Genomic DNA, 20,669 nt, shown 5'->3' with positions numbered 1-20,669 from the left:
CTCTATCCTATTCCTAAGCCACTTTGCCTGAAACATGAGATCCAGTTATCTTCTCTATATTGGTGATTTCACACAAATCAAACTCTTTCTCCAATTTACTGCTTCTCTCCACACATTTTCACACTTGTTCACGTATATCTATCTAGCAATGCCACCTTCTCCAAATTCAAGTACTTTTCACCAGTTTTTCTCAACAAACTTCGGCAATCTGAGCATCCTGCTTCGGTTACAAACCAATGACAAACGCTCAAGTCTTCAAACCTTTCTTGTCCCTACATCTTTTGCATGCAATACCTGTATCAGCATTTTGCAAGTTTTCTGCAGTCTTTCTGAAATGTGTTCTACTTAGTCCGCTTGTATGTCTAAACCTCTAATCCAGGCCCTGAGCCTTTCCTTCAAAGTTGTGTTCATCTTCTGATTCAGGTCACTGGACATCCACAAAAACAGTGCTGATGGCACAACTTAAAGTGAGATGTGGGAGCAGAGAATAACCGAAGCTACACAAGCAGCTCTGCTAATGTATATGAAACCATAGTTTATTAATCTCCCTTTCATTAACAACTCAACCTGTGTCTGATAATCTTCAGTCTAGTTCTGTTTTTGTAACTACTTCCTATCTCCTATTTCGTAAACTCTCTAGAACCAGGATTGTATATTGTTTGTTTGTAGAGTACCTGGAACTGAAATATTTACAGCAATAATTTAGGATCCTTTGCATTGCAGTGATGTGATTGTTATCACAGACACCAAATCTGTACAGGAATTTACTCATTAACAGGGTAACTTTAAGGTTTCTCAGATCTTACCAGTTTAATTTGTGCTCTGTCGCTGGACTTTTGGTCCAATGCTCTGAGTTTCTTCTTCCGGATTTGGGCGTTTCCCTGCACTAATGCCAGTACCCAGGGCCGTTCTTCCTGATAATTTAAAACCAGTATTGACATTAAGACTCTACTGTACCTTCGTGTGTTCAGGAAAAGCGTTTCAATTTTTTTGTTGTTCTTTAAATTACCTGCTTGCAGTAAGTGTGATTGCTGATTGTCTCCATGAGCATAGTGTAAGATACTACTTGCTTGACAGTAACCTGTTCAGATACAGTAGATATTTATTATAATAAATAAAATTTAGAATTGCCAGCAAATGTACATTCTTTACAACAACAAAAGGGAGCCCATTGATTTATTTTCCATCATCAGAAAAAATCCTGCCAGAAACCATCCTGAATGCAAAAGAGTTCTTATGCAACAACAACAAAAAAGCCTCACGGCACTCTACAGCAGTTAAATATATATATATGCACTTATATATGTACAGTGAACAATATCATCTGCATACGTATTTATTCATTATATTTGCAACAAGCAGAATGTTTATATATCCAAACACTTTAAGTTGTTATAATTTTTAACGTTTGTTCTGCCAAGTCTCCTCATCCTTTTTATAATTCTGTTCTAGCAATACTAGCGAATCCTTAGCATAAGTAAGCTGCGGGAAAAAAATTGCCAGAAACTTAAAGAAAGATGTAAACTATGTTCTGGTTCACGTAAACTATCCACTGTCAACCTTGATACTGAGCGCTTTGCATAAATAGTGCAAATTAGCAAAAGCAGTTGCAAGGTTTCTTATTCTGAACAGTTGTGACGTTCTGCTTATGTTCTGGATGCTTAAACAAAACACAGATTATAGTCCTTCATGATCAGTAAACACATAACCTGTTAAGGCTGCAAAGAAAGAAACAGTTGTGCTAAATCTGATTGCAACTTTGATCTATCACAAACCACAGCTTTACTGTATAAAGTAACAAAAATTTGCATCCACAATATGAGCATTTCCACACAAAACTGTGGAAATTTATTACATATGGAAAGAGTGGTAGTAAAATCAAGGAAAAGATAACATGCAAATTTTGTTATAAAATACACTAAGTGAACTTCTTTCTTTCAGTATCTTTCCTTTAAAGGAACCTAGGATAATGTTTATGAATTTTTGTTTAGTCACACTTGTGATCCCTCCCACTCAAAACATACAAATACTGTTCTAGATGAGCATTTTAGAGATAAAAGTGACAAGACAAGCAAGTTTACTCTAAGAAATAACTTTTATGTTTCAAGAACAGAAACAAGCCCGGTTCAAGTCATAGAGAGCGGCTGTCACCAAAAATCTATCCACATTATTCTGATGTTACGTCTGTTTTTCCACAGTTGCAAGGATTTGGAGATCCTCTACAGACAGGCACTGCCATAATACCTTGCTGCTGAATTCCACTTGCTCCTGTATGAGAGTCTCCCAGGGCACATGGCTGAACAACTGTGTGACCATCACCAGTTCCCAGCTGAGCTCCTAGGGAGGCAGGGAAAAGACTTAAACATAAAAGAAGATACAATTCCAGTTCTGGAATTTTAAATGTCAGGGGTTTTTTTCCCCCCCTCTTCAAAAGGTAGAATTTGATTGTTGCTTTTTTTTTAAACCACCTTAGAACACCTCTAAAGCCCTAATGCTTTTGTCTTTCCAAATTCACAGTTGCAAATTCAGATGAATACCTAGTAATCTCCTACAAAATGGATCTGTTTCTGATGTGAGAAGAGGAAGTACGTGTATATATTTAAGTATATATATATATATATATATACATACTTTAAGGATAAAAGAGTGCATATAATGTTAATTTTTTAAAGTAAGCCCTTCCTATCTTCTAAATCTCTGAACTTAAAAGAAAGAAGTCTAGATTTTAATCCTTTGGGAGGAATTGTATTGGCTGAGAACAATAAGGTCCATCTTCCTCCACAATCTGCTTCTAACCTTGACTACAGCCTAACCCAGTACATTTCCAGGTGTTCATACGCTTGCGTTCAGCATGGTTTTAAATGGTTTGCAAAATGCATTGAGTGTTTGATCCTTTCCCTCCCTTATGAACATCTATATATATATATATGTATATATATATATATATATATACATACTTTAAGGATAAAAGAATGCATATAATGTTAATTTTTTAAAGTAAGCCCTTCCTATCTTCTAAATCTCTGAACTTAAAAGAAAGAAGTCTAGATTTTAATCCTTTGGGAGGAATTGTATTGGCTGAGAACAATAAGGTCCATCTTCCTCCACAATCTGCTTCTAACCTTGACTACAGCCTAACCCAGTACATTTCCAGTTCTGCTGTATCCTTTTACAGTGAGGAGTCCAAACTGTACATAGTATTCAAGATATTGAGGATTTATACAATGTCAATAATGTTCTACTTTTTTTCTTAGTAACTAGCTAATGCTAGTCTTTGTATGTTACAATAAGAACATGAAGTCTAAAGTAATTTTCATCAAAACTGTATGATAAATTCTGTATTAAATTTTTTCAGACACTATCCACCATATTATTGTTGACATTATGGTAGAATTAAATTCCAATAAGCAATCTAATGCTAGCATTAGAAAATTAACAGTTCTGACTCAAAAATTCACAAGTCACTCCTTATTACAAATAGCAGGATGCTTGTAGACTTCTAGAAGAAAATCACATTCAAATGCTTTTGAAATTAAACTGTTTGATACATGTTAATAAGTAATTTCCAGGGGGGGAAAAAATAGGTTAAAACACTCTTGCGTGTCTGAGAAAAAAAAATCTAAATACGTCTATACACAAATACTATCGAATTTAGTGAATAAATTTGAAAGTGTTCGTGATTTGCACTGGAAATTGTCTTCTGAAAATAGCTCGATCTCATAATACCTAATGCCAAAGGCATTATAAAAGAAGCTTGTGCAGTTCAGTTCCAATAATTCTAGGTATTAAAAGAATTTGACTGACCTCCTGTACTACCACAACCAGAAATGCTTTCTCCTGGTGAATAGCCCATTAGGCCACCATTTCCATTTCCATTTGGATTAGAAGGCACTGTTGCAAGAAGACCTAAGCAACAAAATAAAATATATAGCCATAAAGAAAGACAGCAAAAAAACATTAAGTGCAGCATGCTTTTTTCCTCATGATAGTCAATTCTCCACCATCGCCTTGAGTGGTTTACCTTTATAAACAGAACAACATCTCGCTGTCTTGCCCAATTCTGGGATCTTGCCAAGTCATTTTAGTTCACAATTACTTAACAGGCATTTTCTACATAATATTCTGCGTAACTTTTCCAATATTCATTATTTACATGTATTCGCTCTGTTGCATTGAAGTGCAACACATCCTGAGTCAATATCCAATATCCGAACATACTGACTGCTTACACCCTCCTGAGCAACACAAGTGCATGTGGTTTACCTCTCAGAGCAAAGGGGACAGCCTTTCCTAACTAGGAGGAATGCTACCAGAGGTTGCACTGGTCTCTATTTGAACAGCATTTGCAAATGTTGCAAATGTGGTTGAAGTTACGAACCACATTTAATTTTGAATCACTGATATTAAAACCTATCTGTACAAGAGTGTCTGAACACACAGAAGACCCAGTTTAACCAAAAAAACTTCCAAAAACCCACAGAAATTCTTTTCTGCATAAGATATGGAAAGAGTCACTCCACTCAAACTCCTTCTTCCCTTTCTTGGTTACATTTAATATTTTCATTTATTTGGATACACAACCTTGGTCACTACACTGAGCTCACACCTGATTACCACTACTACATGACAAAATTATTAATTGCTAGAAGGTGAGAGAAGTTTTCAAATAATTAAAGCCGACAGCCTATAACCATACCCAGTCCTCTGTATCGTGAAAGCTGCTGGTAGATTTGTTTCATCCTCTCAATATTCAGACGGCTTGCCTCTGCATGATTTACCATTGGTTTGGGATAATTAACTCCTATAATACATTTTGCAGCCTTCTGGACACTCTCTGGGGCATTCCAAGGATCATAGATGTATTTTGCAGGGAAACCTCTAAGTACTGGCAAATAACGTCTTAAAAAAAAATAAAAAGGTCATTTTAAGTATAAAGCCACTTGACAGTTTAAGCAACAGCCATGAATGGCTGCAATTTCTGAATTGAGTTACCTGATATAATCCCCATTTGGGTCAGTTCTTCTGCCAAAACCCACTGGACAGTAGCAGTGAAAAAACTGCTGAAAGAAGGAACTACAGGATAGCCACATCCAGCTTCCAGCATTTACACTCCAATCTGCATCAAGTAAGAGCTCTTCAAAGACCTTAAGAAATTAGAGCAACAAGTTAGTCTGAACATGCCACACCTCCGAGGCACCTACTTTTTCAGGAATTGTTCTGCGTTTTGGATTTCAGCAGAGAAAACCCAGCTCTCCAAAGGAGCAACGCTCTCTTACCTGGCAACATTCACAGAAAGCTCAGTACGGCACTGCAAATACTTAACCTAAATGCCAAACCCAAGAACAAAAATGTGTGATGGCCTATTTGGCTTTTACTCTGTAAAAAACCTTGGAGACATCTCAGAAAGCTACAACCAAAAAGTTACACATCCTTGCATAAACACATTCTTAAAAAGGATGGCTGGAGTCTGATTGCTTGCCAGTGGCATTTTTTGCTTTCAGAAGAGTTTCCTCATCACGTTACAACTGAGTAAACTTTTTGTTCTTCCAGGAAACATACAATGCACATTTCAAACTCAAATGGAGAGTCTGAACCTGCACAGCACCTTTCACTATGAAAGGAGTCCCAAGAGTAGAATTCAAGAGTTTCAGGGTAGCACAAACATTCAGAAGTTGTATTCTTGAAGCACAATAGTTTATCTAGTAAGTCACAGTTTTGAGGATACACACTTAAATTCCCGGAGGTATATGAACCACCAAGCACGCTGAAGAATGGTGGGACAAATAATGAACTCTGTTCTGAAGACAGTCTTCTGTGGTAATTGCTACCCCTACTATATTAAAAATTATATTTAAAAATATTAAAAATGCATTTAATATTATATTAAAAATAAGTTGAAGTTTTGAGGGTTTTACTTTGAATCTGGAGCTCAACAGTTGTGAAGCATTCAAGTTTCCAGCATTGATTATTTTTTAATTAACATAAGATAATTAACATAAGATAATACTAACTTGTATAAAAAGAAGTTTCTCTGCTTAGTCAGATGACTAGGAATACAAGCTAACAAGAAAGAGAAGCCTTATTCTTTGGAAAAAAAAACCCAAACATTCAAGTACCTTTTATAAAAAGTGCACTGAGAAGTAGTTTTCAAAACAGATACTTATTTAATACATACTTTTTCAAGTTCCAGTTTTCTTTTCAAACTTGCGTCGTCTCCAAATGTTCCAAAGAAACCATCATCTTTCTTCATGCTAAGACACTAAAACTTCACATCCTACTATTGCCATGCAACTTCAACTAATATTATTCCAATATAAAGTCTAAATAAGGTAATACCATTGAACAAGAGTATCTCTTTCTACATATATTCAATAAGGCATTCATTCTACAGTATACAGTGAATATGTGTTCCAAAAGTATCTTTATCTAAATATCTGCAACTATTTGGAAGAAAGTTTGTTTTAGAAAACAAGATTTATCTTCAAAACACTTTTAAGAAATGTTTGAAATAGGAAGTGACTAATAATGTAACACAACCTTTAGACGAACATTAAGTGTTAGCACTCAACTGTTCCACTAGATGCTGCCATGTAATAAGACTTTAGAAATAACATCGTCACGGAAGGCCAGATTAACTTTTGCTAGCTCAGCCGTACAAATTAAACGTCCTTCCACTGCACAAATCTGGGCCCTCCATATACGTGTCTTATTTTAAGTGTAAGAACAAGTTGGCATTTATCTGTAATATACAGCTTTGTTGTTTGCCCGAGCTACCCATGTATGTGCATCTTTGATGTCTTTATCTAGGAACTGCAAAAAGAAAATTCCTAAAGCAGCTTATGCTGTTGTGTAACCAAGACACTATTTTTTTTTTTTTTAAATGAAAGGTATTTGCTCACAACTGATTTGTTAAGAAAGGTGAAATTTTGTAAGATTATATACACTTATAAATATGAGGTCACAATCCTGATGGCAAGTAAATTCTTTTTTAGATTTCAAAAATAAAAAATTATTTTTAATTGATTATCACAGCTCAGTAAAAGATGTGCTACCCTTCTAAAAATGTAAAACTGATTCAAAAGCTGAGATTAAATTATTCCATTCTTTTCAAAAGACTGACATTTGTAACCTGAACTTCAGCACTTATTGGATATGCACATATAAATTAATTACACTGAAAATTCAGTCAAATCATGTTGCCCATGCTCACGCTTCTAACATTGGGTGAAGGGACAGAAATTCCTGAAATGAGATTCTCAGCGTTTAGTTTTCTCCCTTTATACCTTCCCGTGGTGCTTTCCCTTTGCAGGGAAGCAGACGCGAGATGTGAACAGAACCTGTTCACACAGTACAAGAGGAAAGAAATTTCAGTTACAAGAGTAATCCACATTTATTTGCAAAGATTTATGAAGAAATAGCAAATTCAAAAGCATTGTAGACCTATTCTGACTGCAAGAAACACACTCATATTCCAGTGAAAAGGGGACATTCAAGGACGAAAGCTTCAGTACCATTGGTTTATCAGAACCAATTTAATTTTGGCCACAGTTTAAGGTTTAAAATTCAACTTCCACCACACAGCAACTACAATTCTAGAATGACTACCTGAAACTTTACCAAGCACTTTAAGAAATTCAAGAATAAGAAACAATACCTTCATTCCTTCTTCCCAGCTAATCCAGAGGTCACCTCGAGTCAAAAAGCATGCTACAGCATGCCGGGCTAAATGGTGAATCCAACCTTCTTGACGAAGCTGTGTCATAATTGCATCAATCCAAGGAAAACCTGTCCTGCCTTCTGCCCACTTGGCCAAAGCCTCAGGATTCTTATCCCATGGAATTTGAACACAGATAGGGTTCCCCTCCATTTTATCAAACCGTGGATTGTTAGTCGCCGCTGTGTAGAAAAATTCACGCCATAACAGCTGGCCATAGAGGGAGAGGGGAGGGGAGCTGTTCTTTTTTACCTGAAGATCATCATTAAAGGAAAATACGTTATTAGGAAAAGTAGTAGGGAAAAATCACGGCATCGAAGAATGTGTATCTGACTATGTAGAAATTATACCTTTTTGTACAGATCCGTTAACTTGAAATAAAAGAGACGACAGGACAAACAGCCAAAGCGGAGGTAGGGACTAAGCCCTGTAGGACTTGCCAGAAGGGAATTTGCATTCATTCGTGGTCTTTCAAAATTTGCTACCCAAGCCTTAAAAAAAAAAAAAAAAACCACACACAAAACAAAAGCCACACAGCAATATCAGTCTACAGGCTAGGTAGCAACTTGTAAACATAAAGGGAGAAATCACGCATTGTCTATAACTGAATCCAGATGCTGAACAGAATCATTTTACCTACAATATCTAGGAGCTCCTCTTGAATCAGCGAAATCTCTAGAAGATAATTCATTTCAATGCAGAAGGCATGAACTGTCTTCCAGAACTACCTGTCCCTTTCTTTTAAATAGAGGAACCCTAGACAACTAGCAAAAGTTGTAAGACGTTCAAAGTTATAAACTTCAAAGTTATAAAAGTAAAATTCCCTCCAAAGAAAAAATAATTAATTTTTTTGAGGAGAAAAAGGTACAACAGACTTTCTCTAAAATTCAAATGAAAGACAACCTGTTATCACCTTTTAAAGCTAAGAAACAGCAACTTGATTTATATAATTATATCGAGGCCTTGAGTTTCAACTTTGTGGTTTTGATTTTTTTAAAATGACTTGCCCAATTCCTTTTATATTTCATTGCAAAGAGCAACTCTGTTTCCCAGATATATCATACTTGCCATGATTTGAAACATACCTTTCGTTCTAAATGTCTTTCCAATCGCGTGAGAGCTTCTGTTTCTCCCCCTGGCCATACTGCAGAAGGCAGACCATCTGTGTCAAAACCTGAAAACAAATTGCAACAAGGAAATTCCTTGTTTGCTTATACTGCAGGGCAACAAAATCCTAGCATATTGATACTTGACTACATTTTACTCTATCTTGGGAATTGGACACACAACGAAGTTTTAAAACAGTATGCAAACAAGTTTTATCAAAGCACATTCAATACCTCCAATTTGCAGCAAAAGCCAATTTTTACTTTTAGATTAATTTACAAGTTTTACATGCTGAATGGTCTTACTTCAATTGCACTTCTGTTTTTTGCACAAAGAAAGTAAACATTCTATGATTTTTCACATTATTTTCAAGTTCTCAGCTCTGCAAGATGTGGGCTACCACAAAACCACTTTTTTTTAATTACTACTAAGAAGCAGCAACTGCTATTGTAATTTACAGAATGTCTAAAAACTTCTTCTATCAAGTTAAAGGCATAAGTGTTATCATCAGAACATTCCTAGGTTTCATTGCCCTTGACTTAAATAACAGATGGGGATTATTGTCAATTTGATGACAAACACATACTTGAGCTGCAAAAGAAAGATGAAAAGAAGGTAATAAGATTTCTTCCACACCCCCACACTTCCCCAAGATTGTTCACCAGGTGCATGAGACAACATGTTTGCCTACAGTTTAACCTCCATATAGTGAGATCTTCTCTTCTTAAAAAGGCTTTAAAAGCAAGGTCTGTTGTATGAGAGTTCAAATGGACTACACAGAGCAGCCAGAGCTTAGCCAAAATCTGTACATACCCTTTTGTTAGCAATCTGGAGGTCATACCACATTTGCTTGTATTTTGGGACGGGGTTGGGGGGTACGGGGAACAGGAAAGACAGGGAGGGATTCACAGGACAATAGCTTGATACTATTTCTTAAAATTAAATTTACAGAAATAAGATTTTTTTTTTTTTTAAGAAGCTCCTGAAATAATTACTTCCCTTATTTTTTTTTTTTTTTACATTCAAGACAAAAGGTTTTTTTAATTACCTTGTAAAATGACAGATTAATGATGTGAAGCACAAAGATACCAAATGCATTTAATATAAAATGAAGTATCAAAGACTATTAGTAGTTTAATGATTATCTGGTATCGTGGGAAAATGGCTATGATTTATTACAAGAAGCCAAACAGTACTTAGTGTAGTTTTGATCTATCTGACCTCCCATTTAAAAGAAAACAATTAGAGTTGATTATCCTTTTTTGTTCCTTTTGTATGTCATAAATGACATCAGTTTAACAAGTAACCATAAGTAGAACCTCTCTCATGGTTATTTTATACTTTTAGTGGTAGATTACATCTTACTTGTTTCACAATGTCAAAGCAATCTTAGAACATACCTAGCTCTTCAAGTGATGGGACACCGTATTTCTCATCATGGTCATCAGAAACTGGAGTAGTACATTTTTCCATTACTTCTGGCGTTATAGTCTCCACTGGCATCTCCAGTGGTTCCATTCTACTAATTAGGGTCTGGAATCGCTTGTAAGTAAGAGGAGGCTGTCCTCCATTTAATTCTATTATTCTGGATTGAAAAAAGAAAATAAGTATGTCAAACAATAGTATATAACAATTTCCTTTTTAAATAAAATATACACACTTATATGCACACAGAAATATCTTCTTACATGCCTCTAACATGTTACATAAAAATCACAGATATACATGGTAATCCAGACAGCTTGAACTTTAATTTTACCATCCTTTCCCCCCCCAAATAGGAAGACATATAAATTAACTGTTTATGACCAAGTCAATTATTCTTCATTCCTGGGTTGAGGAAAATCCCTCAAGAATAAGTAATGAATATGGACAGCTCAAGGCAAAGAAAAATACAGATCAGCAAAGCAGATGACAGATCACAGCTACATAAAGATACATCCAAGTCACCTTCAAGACTATGCTATTCACATAAAAAAATACATTTTTCTATTCTGGTATGAAGAACAGTATTCAATATTACAACTGTCTTAATATGGGGAAAAAATAAGCTGTAGTTTATAGACAGTGACTGTTGTAAAAATACACAATTTCCATATTCTGCATTGTCACCTTAAATATATCTAAAATCTCAGAAACAAGAAAACTTCAGAGAACTAATTTACAAAGTGGTAGATAGAACCAACTGTTTATTTGGGGAGGGGTGATTGGGCACGAACAGAAGAAAAAGAATTTGCAATTTAGGATTAAAAAAAAAATCACGTATTTATTTCAAAACAGTAAATAATTCCCTTCCCCTTTTCTCCCATATGTCTAGCTGCCTCTCACATACGGGTTTTTAACAGAATTAAATGGGCATCTACCACAATAAATTACTCAATGTTATGAGAAGCCAAGTCATACTTTTGAATAGTTTGTGGATTATGTTTCTATAATAGGGAGCTAATACTAACCCGTTTAAATATATCTGTGGAAAAATATAAACAAGACAATAAGTAAGGCAATGCAGGGATATCAAATAATCCCCAATTATTTATTGGATACATAACTGATAGGAAACGGTTCTTGAAAAATAATGGACTTTCTGCTAACTTCTCTACAGCAAGTGAAATAAGGACAAAACAGTCTAACAAAACAACTAAACAACAACAGATCTTATTTGGGAAAAATTACAGGCACGTCTGAGTATCTTCATTATAAAGACAGACAATTAATATGACCATTATTTTCAAAAGAACCCCAAATCAAAACTGTATTTCAGATACAGTTATGTATAATTTTTTGGAGTTGCAAAGTTCTATTCAGTATGTAATAAAATTTGGATGGATGGATAAAAGAGAAACATAAAACAAATGTGTAGTCTTCCTAACTATAAAGTGCTCTGCTTAGAAAGTAGCACACAATATCTAACCAAATACTATGTAAAATCCATATTTTTTTCCTTTTAAAATCAGAGATAGTGGTAACTTACTTGTCTAGGTCATATAATGTATGGGAAATTCGAACAATGACCTCCACTCCAGCTTCACTAGCCAGCTTCTTAATTGCTGCATCTCTTTCCTTCCCAAATGGTTCAGAATCGTATTCAATAGAAAGTTTAGCAATATTCCATTCCTGCAACAGAAAACAAAAATGTGGTCCTTCAGCAACTCAGCTGCTTGATGGAGGGTGACCAAAAGGACAACGGGAAGGACAGGGACAAGATGGAACACCAGCTTTTACCTGCAGATAGTTGTCAGAGATACACAATTGCCCAAAATACATTTAGACACCCAGACTCACAAAAATAAAGTCCAACGTTTTGGCATCTAAGTAGGAATCAGGCATAAAAAAGACTATCTGTCCCATCACTGTGGGTGCACACAGTAATGGGAAAACTTCTGTGCAAATTTTGAAAATTCAGCTCTAACTTTAGGCTTCGTATACCTTAAGAGACACAACAGAAGGGAAAGATGACAGAGACTGTCTTCTGGACATTAATCAGCACCAGTATCTTGCTCTGCAGAAAAGCTTTTCACATATGCCTGTCAGCTTTAACAACAGAACTGAAGGGGGGCTTTTTATATATATAAAAAAATATAAATAAATAATCTGTTTCCTAAAAAGAGGACACCTTCATGTGTAGTATCCTGTATGTCACAGATGCTGTTACCAAGGCCAACAGTAACAGGTGGGGCAAAAGCAGTGAAGAAAGGGATCAACTAATGGCTACGGCTTCTGCAACAGTAGGAAACTGGAAAGATAAAGTATGCATAGAATGATCCTAGAAGCCATCCAGCCAATCAGCCTCAGAGAAATGCCTTTCTAATCCCTCAGAATCTTAATCAGTTGATTTAAGCACACCAGCCAGACTATTTCAGAGAACTGGATTTACACCAAAGAGACAAGCGGCACTCTACACTGTTCACTTTGGGTGAACACTTCTGAACACTAGCTCTCTCCTAGATGAAGCCCAGGTACGATCCTGAGGATAGGCAATCCCAAGGACTGCTTGCTCGTTGAAAGAAGGCTTGGCTCCTTCCATCATTAAGTCTGCCAAGACCAACCCAGTGTGCCCTCAATCCTCAAGCAACCTCCTACACGCTCATACAACATTTATTTCCCATTTCATAATGTAAAACCACTATCTGACAAGTTGCAGCAGATGTTTTCTCTAAATCTTTTCTTTCCTCTGGCATATTGAAAAGAAAACCATAAAAAAGGTGTCCGAGAGCCAGAGCCACGTCCCCATGGGAGCCAAGGAACTCTGAGACAAGTGCTACATGATGTGAACACATCATCATGATTTAGGCACATAGAAGCATGAACACAAATCGCTTTGCACATACTGCTGGATGCTTTTAGCAACACTGATGCATTTAAAGAACTAGAGATTGTTCCAATTCTATTTTCTTTATCAAGCCAGTCCCAAAGAGCTAGAGATACAGAGCAGAACAGAAAGAGAGTAAGGCAAGAACCAACTAAAACTTGACTGGTTCAAGTTAACCAACAGACTCCAAGTGGGGGCCCACTACTAGTGTAAGTTGCATCTCCACAGTCAGGTGGAACCACCATCCTCAAGTTACTGTGAAAAAACCACCCCAAACAAACAAAACCCACCAAAACAGAAAAAAAAAAAAACTAAAAAAATTTTGCGAAGACCTGCAAAGTCCACTGGTAAAAATATTCTGTCTCCATGCACTACTCCAGAGCATGACAGCCTACGCTGCTATCGGCAGCACTGTTACTTAGTACTGCTGAAAACACGACACTGAATTCGGTGTCTTAAGGGAAGCAAAGCTGCTCTGAAGGACTAGAAAGTAGAAAGCAAAGTTATACATACATACACACACACAAATGTAAGAGCCTAAACGTCCTTGAGGCCTTTTGCAAGGATAAAGATAGATCGGTGCTCTACCTTTAGAAGGAACTGTCCTTCAGCCTGTGAAAAGGAGAGCCGTACAAAGAAACAGCTGTGAAACATTCATCCCCAGGAAATCCACAGAAGCTGGCATCTGTGATAGAGTCTCGTGTCAGGAGCCCTACAGAAGTTCCACTGTCTCCTACCATTATTTACTTAAAGTTATCTTCTCCCAGGCAAAAAACATCTACATGTGTTCTTCAGGGTCAGGATCATCGCTCACCTTTGAGACATGAGGATGATCTGAAAAGCTTGGTTCAGTGTTATATGCCCTTCACTGCACTGCAAGTGCCTAAGGTACAGCTACTGCTCTGGCAAAAGAGACCGTGAGATTAATCATGCGACAGATGCGAGTTCCAGGTAGTCTTCAGCCAAAAGTTTAAGAAGTCCTCAAAAACTTCAACAATGTCTCTTCTTCATTCAAGGATAGAGGATGGTCTGTAAAGCTCCGCAGTGAACAAATACATGATCATAGAATCACAGAATGGTTTAGCTTGGAAAGGACTTTGAAGATCATCAAGTTCCAACCCCCCTGCCATAGGCAGGGGCACCTCCCACTAGACCAGGTTGCCCAAGGCCACGTCCAGCCTGGCCTTGAACACCTCCAGGGATGGGGCCTCAACAACCTCTCTGGGCAACCTGTGCCAGTGCCTTACCACCCTTAAAGTGAAAAACTTCTTCCTAACGCTTAATCTAAACCTGCCCTCTTCCAGTTTAAAGTCATTCCCCCTCGTCCTATCACTACATGTCCTCATAAAAAGTCCTTCCCCAGCTCTCCTGTAGGCCCCCTTTAGGTACTGGAAGGCTGCAATAAGATCTCCCCGGAGCCTTCTCTTCTCCAGGCTGAACAGCCTCAACTCTCTCAGCCTCCTCTCATAGGAGAGGTGCTCCAGCCCTCGGATAAAAACACCTTTTGGTAAATTAGGGAACTAGAAGACATAGTCAGATGCGAATGTTCTTTTTTGATAGCTGTATGTTATCTATATGACAAGTTATTTTCATTACCTTCTCAGCAGTAAAACTAATATCCTGAAAACGTGGCACTCCAATGCTGTTCGGCATAGAAAGATCAGCCTAGCAGCAAGATCTGAAACAGGAGTTGTCAAAGTAACCACTAATGTATTTAAAACTTGTTACAGGTCACTCAAATCCAGAAGGCAAAAACACAGAACAGCAAGATCTTTGCCCCTATTCAAATGCAATCAAACCGAATTTGGCAGGCAGATATAACAAGCTTGAATATCTGGGGGGTTGGCAAGCAGCAACTAATGCTACAGTACTCCTGCAGAAAATTCTGCGCCGAGGGGAAATCAAGAGAAGACTAGTCAGAGTACCATCCAGTTAGCACTTCACAACTAAAGCACAAGAATGAAGATGGAAATGTGAGTTTTGGTTAAGTTTTCAGTTTGGTGTTGAAGACTTGGGAGTAAAAACAAGTATCTCTTCCCCTCCCCCCCTGCCCAAGTCTTGCTTGTCTCAGTCACCTCAATCCAGTCATTCCATAAAAACTTTTAAAATTGATCTGCAAAGTGTTCATTTTTACTATCCTATTATTGTTACCTTAAATACCCTATTATCCATGGAAGACAAATTAATATCAGTAACAACCCCTCACAGCTTTAGTTCGCTTAATAATAAGACCCTTTCCCACAAAAGCCTTTAATTTTGACTAGAAATTGCTTTTTGCCTGCACTGTGCTTTTACTATAGAAAAAGCTTATTAAACCACTTTTAATGGCCAAAAAGCAACTAGAGCAGATATCTGGCCTAAATAAAACACTGCTTTTACAGGTCAGGCTTTCAACCTGGATTCACATGCACAGAATTGTATTTCAGTATTTCAAAGAGAACGTGGGAAGGAAAATTTAGTAATATAAAGCACGTACATTTAGCAAACCATTAGAAATCAGTTCCATTTCTGGAACTGTAAAAACCAAAAACTGTAAATTCTAAGAGCAACTTAGTTCAGTTGGTGATACGCACATTAGAGGGGGGAAAACCCAAATCTAACAAAAACAACCTTAAAGAGAAACTGCAAGGATAGTTAAGTATTTGCATCGATAACAACTTGCACTGAAGTATATAGTACAATAAATATTCCTAGTTGAAATTAGTTTGTCAGTCCTATTTATGGGCAGAAACAACAGCTGCAAGGTAGCATTTACCTTAAAAAGTCTGGGGAAAACATCTGCTGGCTGTCCACGAATAACAAACAAACGTGAATTCAATTTCCGTAGATTGGCATCAAGATCCTCAAGACATTGAAGCAGGAATCTGCAAGGAATTTTACAAAAACATTTATTGTCTGAGGCAAACTAGACAATTTTACAATAGAGGAAGGGAACTGAGGAACAATCCAATGAAGATTATCAGACCTTCAGTATTTGGTGCATATTTGGGTGATCCATGCATGTTCACATCCTAATTACACTTAGCTTACAGTAGTTCAATACCATATATACCATATAATATATTGAATGATACATAATTCAGAAAAAAAACCTGCACCATCTTTTAAGTTTTCACCTCAACACTATTCAACTCTGGAATGGACGAAAACATACTCAAGTCTTAACTAAAACTAGAAGTATCTTGCCACTTTAAAGAAAAAAAAGTACACCACACACAAAAAAAATCCCAAACAAACAAACAGGCAATCAGCTGTTGGCATACTGCTACTAAACTTAATCCAAGTCCTTCTTACAACACAGTAGCCTGAACTGTTGCTAAAAACAGCATACTAGAGGACTACATGGTCATAACTATCCCTTTGGCCTTCTTTTATAAAAATAACCCTCTATATAACAAAGTTTCATGCATCTTGGCTGTAACCTCATCTGAATTATTTAATGAGCAAGTCAGCAAACAAGGGAATAATTAAAAAAAAGGCAGGGGGAGGAACAGGGTGCTGCAAGTTTCTAAGAGGAACAGGTAGTTGCACAAAAGGTGTTAAGACAGGTTCACATATGCAAAGATTTATTAGTGCGTTCAGTGACTAAAAATAACTCCTATGGTGAAAGTCGTTTAGGGGAGGAAATAAAAACAAAAGGACAGAGGAAAACTGGAAACTCTCCCTTGTGGCCAGCCAGAGAGCGATTCTGAGGGTCCCCAGAGGAGTGCCCTTCCCCTGGACTCCTTTCCAGTGTAGCAACTGGCTGCCCCCCAGTAATTTTTCTTGCAGTAACAATATCGTTTTCACCAGGAGCTGCTCAAAGCTTGTTGGCTGTTCTTACTTACAATGCTGTTGGCACTCACCAAAGCGCGTGTTGATCAGGGCAGCTGCTGAGTCAGAGCCTTGCCGGTCATTAACCTCTGTGCACACACATTATTGGATCCCCTGCCATAAACCAAAAGCTACACCCAAAGCAGGGGAAAAAAAGTCATGATTCCCACACTGCAGGCCATTCTTCCTGAGAGTCTGCTGTAACGACACTACGTGCAGGTGCAAGGCCATGAGGATAACGCCACAGGAGCATCAGCCGAGACCAAGGCAGGGAAAGCAGTGCCACCGAGACCTGGAGATACTGCGCCCGCAGCCTGGGTGAAAAGATGCAAGGCTACCAGGGAAGGGCAGGCTGCACAACTGCAAGCACCCAGGGCGTTACAGAGACAAAGGCGCCAAGCAACCAGGTTTACTAAAATCAGGAGTTCATAAAACACCTAGGTTTTTAAGAACGAATCCGAAAAACTAACCTGTTGTAACAAAAATGCAACACCTTTTAGGAGGGATAGAGCATACATGACTGTTGTAAACCTACCAACATTTTTTTTATCTATTGCTAAATCTCTAGGAAAAAGTAAGTGATGCCTACCTAACACACATTGCCTCCAACTTGACATGGAAAAAAATTGTAAAAAATTAATATATAGAAAGCTGGCAGGAAATCCCCCTAGCTGCTTTTAAATGTCAAAAACGTGTGGCTCACTTGACCTGCAAAGTTAACAGAAAGCAAGTCTGAGAGGAAGCCAGTGCACAAGAATACAGCTGCTTCTTGGCTGGCAACTATGTTTATATGTTTAATGACTGGAACAAGCCAAGAACATCTAATTCTCTCCCTTTGATAAATTTTATTTTGAAAAAAACTCCAGAGTAGCGAGATCGTGAAGGATATGTTGTATCTAATAAGAAACTTCTGTATACGTCTTTAGTTAGAAACCACACAGGAGTAATTTTAAGAATCAGATGAGAATCGATTTATGCTTCTGTCAGCGAGAACTTGGGCCCCATGTTCCCCGGCCAAAGTCACTTCCAGATGGACTCCGAGAAGTACAGCTTCATTTTATCATTTTTTGAAACCTGGTATGACAGACCTTATCGCTAATCTTATCCACCTGAATCTTGCTCTCAAAGAGCATGTGCCTTCACTTATACTTCACAAATCACTACGAAAACAAACTGCAATAGTATCCTGGATGCCTTTGGAACAGTCCAGGAAACGTTCAGGTTTTTTTGGTGGGGTTTTGTTGTGGTGGTTTTTTGGTTTTGATTTTGTTTGGTTGGTTTTTTTTTTTTTTTTTTAAACTTTGTATCACAGAATATAGGGAAAGGGTATGAAGAAAAACTGGTGACATAAAATGCTCATAACTATTCAAAGTAAAAAATCTGCCTTTCAGGAAATTGTTAGTGTTTTTTGCCCCCGATTTGCATCTCAGTTCCCTCTAATTTCTCAATCTATTTTCTTCCTACCTGACTGACCATAACATACAACTTCTAGTCTGGACTTGGCACAAAATCCTATTCAAGAAGATTACATGCACTGACCCAGTCTCCAATTCACATCCAAGATCCCTAAACTTGCCCTTAATACTGTTTAATCTCAATTTTGTTGGTTGCCCAAATCCTCTCTATTATCTCTCTTAACTATTTCTTACCACACTCCTGCATTTCAATCTCCATAGAATTCTTTTGTGCATTTAACAAACATAATGGTGCAGACTCAAATTGTTAAATATATGTAGGAGAGGAGCAGTAGAGTGGCTGGGGGAGACACACATTCCCCCTACCTGAACAAAAACAGAACAAATGAAAAACAGCGAAACCTCAATTTGAGTTGCAGGACTGCCACTGAAAGCATATTGTTCAAAAATAATAGACCAAATTAAACCCTAGTGACTCTATAATATCTATAGTAACATCAACACAAAAGAATACTGCTTTTGACTTTCAGAATACACATTCAATTTACAAGTGGTTACTCAGAATAAATGTGCAGTTTATTAAGCATATTTGAATCTTTCAGTTGGACCAAACGTGTCTTAACAAAATGCGCTGCAAATAATTACTCATCTATTTTGTTTTCACCAACTATATTTACGGTATACTACATCTAAAGGCACTTTCTCATTAAAGCGTTAATAAAATTTATCAAAAAGTAACACCTTTACACAAATTTTCCTTGTTCAATTAAAAATGAACCTTCTTATATCACTGCTTCTAGATACAACCAAGAAACTTATAGTTGAGTCAACTACTTGTCATAACCAAAGTTTTCACCTCCTCTTTGTCTCATGAGTACCTTTAGAACTCACAGAAGCAGCACAGCATCTTTACTACAGTTAGATACATGCTAATTAACACCTAGCTTCAGGTATATCCAATTGCTTTGAATTTAAGGGAGGAAAATTCTACCTTTCAGAACTTCTGCGTTCATCTAACCTTAACATATGCCTATGTGAATAGGCCAACATGAAAAGAAATTTTTTAATTGTACCAACTCCCTGGGACAACTTCTAATTCCAGCACTTTCTCTAATTTTGGCATGGCATTGTAATGCATTGCATTTATCTCCTGCCCTAGCAAATTACTGTTTCATCTATAACATACACATGTCAGGGAGGAGTAATAACATGTCCACAACATGCACGCCCCCACACATATTAAACACACCAATAGAAAAATGATAAAATAATAATTCTCAGCATTCAACACACTGTCACAGTGACTTATTATGGGATCTGGAAGAGAAGAGGTTTTAGTTTTCCAAGGTATCATTTTCACTGGTAACACCTGTTTGCAAGTGAAAATAGTTCTGAATGACTCTAACACCATGCATGGGCACTTACTGCAGCACCGGAACATGCAGGTGTTTTGCTCAGTACAGACATGCAAACATAATTAAAAGCAGCATTCTAGCACAGACAAGGCAAAATTATTTGAGCTTTCTCTCTGAAGAGATACACCAAAATGCTCAGAAACATGTTCCTTTCACAGTATAACACCAATGAAAATAAATGGTACATTAGTCTGTGAGCTGAAACCAAATATGAAACATCCATCTCACATCTGCAGTGTATGAGCTCTTGAGGCAGAGTTTGTCCATAGCAGCTATGAAGTAAGAGCTACTAGGCTTGAACTCTATACTTTACACCAAAGTCTGGCAATTGGGAACTATTTAAATCTCTCCCTACAGTATCAGGGCATGTTTCCGAGTCTGCAATCTAAAACGTCTTTTTCCTCTCAATCTAACAATCAATGGTAAAGCAGTTGCTTTTTCACTTTGAATGAATATAAAAACTACACCACATGACTTCATTAAGAAAACACAAAAAGGATGCACATGTTTTTTAACTACACCACATGACTTCATTAAGAAACACAAAAAGGATGCACATTTTCTTTTATCAGATTAAAGCATCAGCCCAGTTTTCTGCATCTGGTCTTCAACTCCCCTTGGACAAACCAGAGGACAGAAGAGTTCACCATTAATTTCGCAGTAGCAAGCTGTGTGAGGTACATGCATGACTGAGGTGACGGAGGGAGGCAGAAAAGACATACTTATTGTAACACAAGGAAGATGCCAATGCAAAACATACCTGTCTTCAAGCAACATTCTTAGAGGACATTACACACATTTTGCTCAGGGTCATCTAATTATGGATATTTAGAATTTTCATGAAAGCTTCTGAAGACCACTTTCTTTAGAAGACATGCACATAAAATCTTAGTTGT

At 37.3% G+C, this 20,669-nt stretch overlaps 1 protein-coding gene across 1 annotated transcript; it reads right to left on the bottom strand.

The window, feature by feature from the left end:
- Positions 1–629: 629 nt before the first annotated feature.
- On the bottom strand, positions 630–20,550 carry CRY1 (cryptochrome circadian clock 1). The gene is made up of 13 exons (XM_009881988.1): positions 20,534–20,550; positions 15,886–15,994; positions 11,793–11,935; positions 10,222–10,406; positions 8,800–8,888; positions 8,065–8,205; positions 7,655–7,966; positions 4,993–5,144; positions 4,697–4,899; positions 3,805–3,906; positions 2,245–2,337; positions 1,010–1,081; positions 630–914 (listed from the first exon to the last, which is right to left on the bottom strand). Exons 1-13 carry the CDS (start codon positions 20,548–20,550, stop codon positions 811–813), a joined length of 1,722 nt encoding a protein of 573 aa, XP_009880290.1. The 3' UTR covers positions 630–810.
- Positions 20,551–20,669: the final 119 nt, after the last annotated feature.

The sequence above is a fragment of the Charadrius vociferus genome, unplaced genomic scaffold (genome assembly GCF_000708025.1).
Source record: "Charadrius vociferus isolate BGI_N301 unplaced genomic scaffold, ASM70802v2 scaffold883, whole genome shotgun sequence".
NCBI classification, from domain to species: Eukaryota; Metazoa; Chordata; class Aves; order Charadriiformes; family Charadriidae; genus Charadrius; species Charadrius vociferus.
This window is presented reverse-complemented; position numbering and strand designations above follow the sequence as displayed.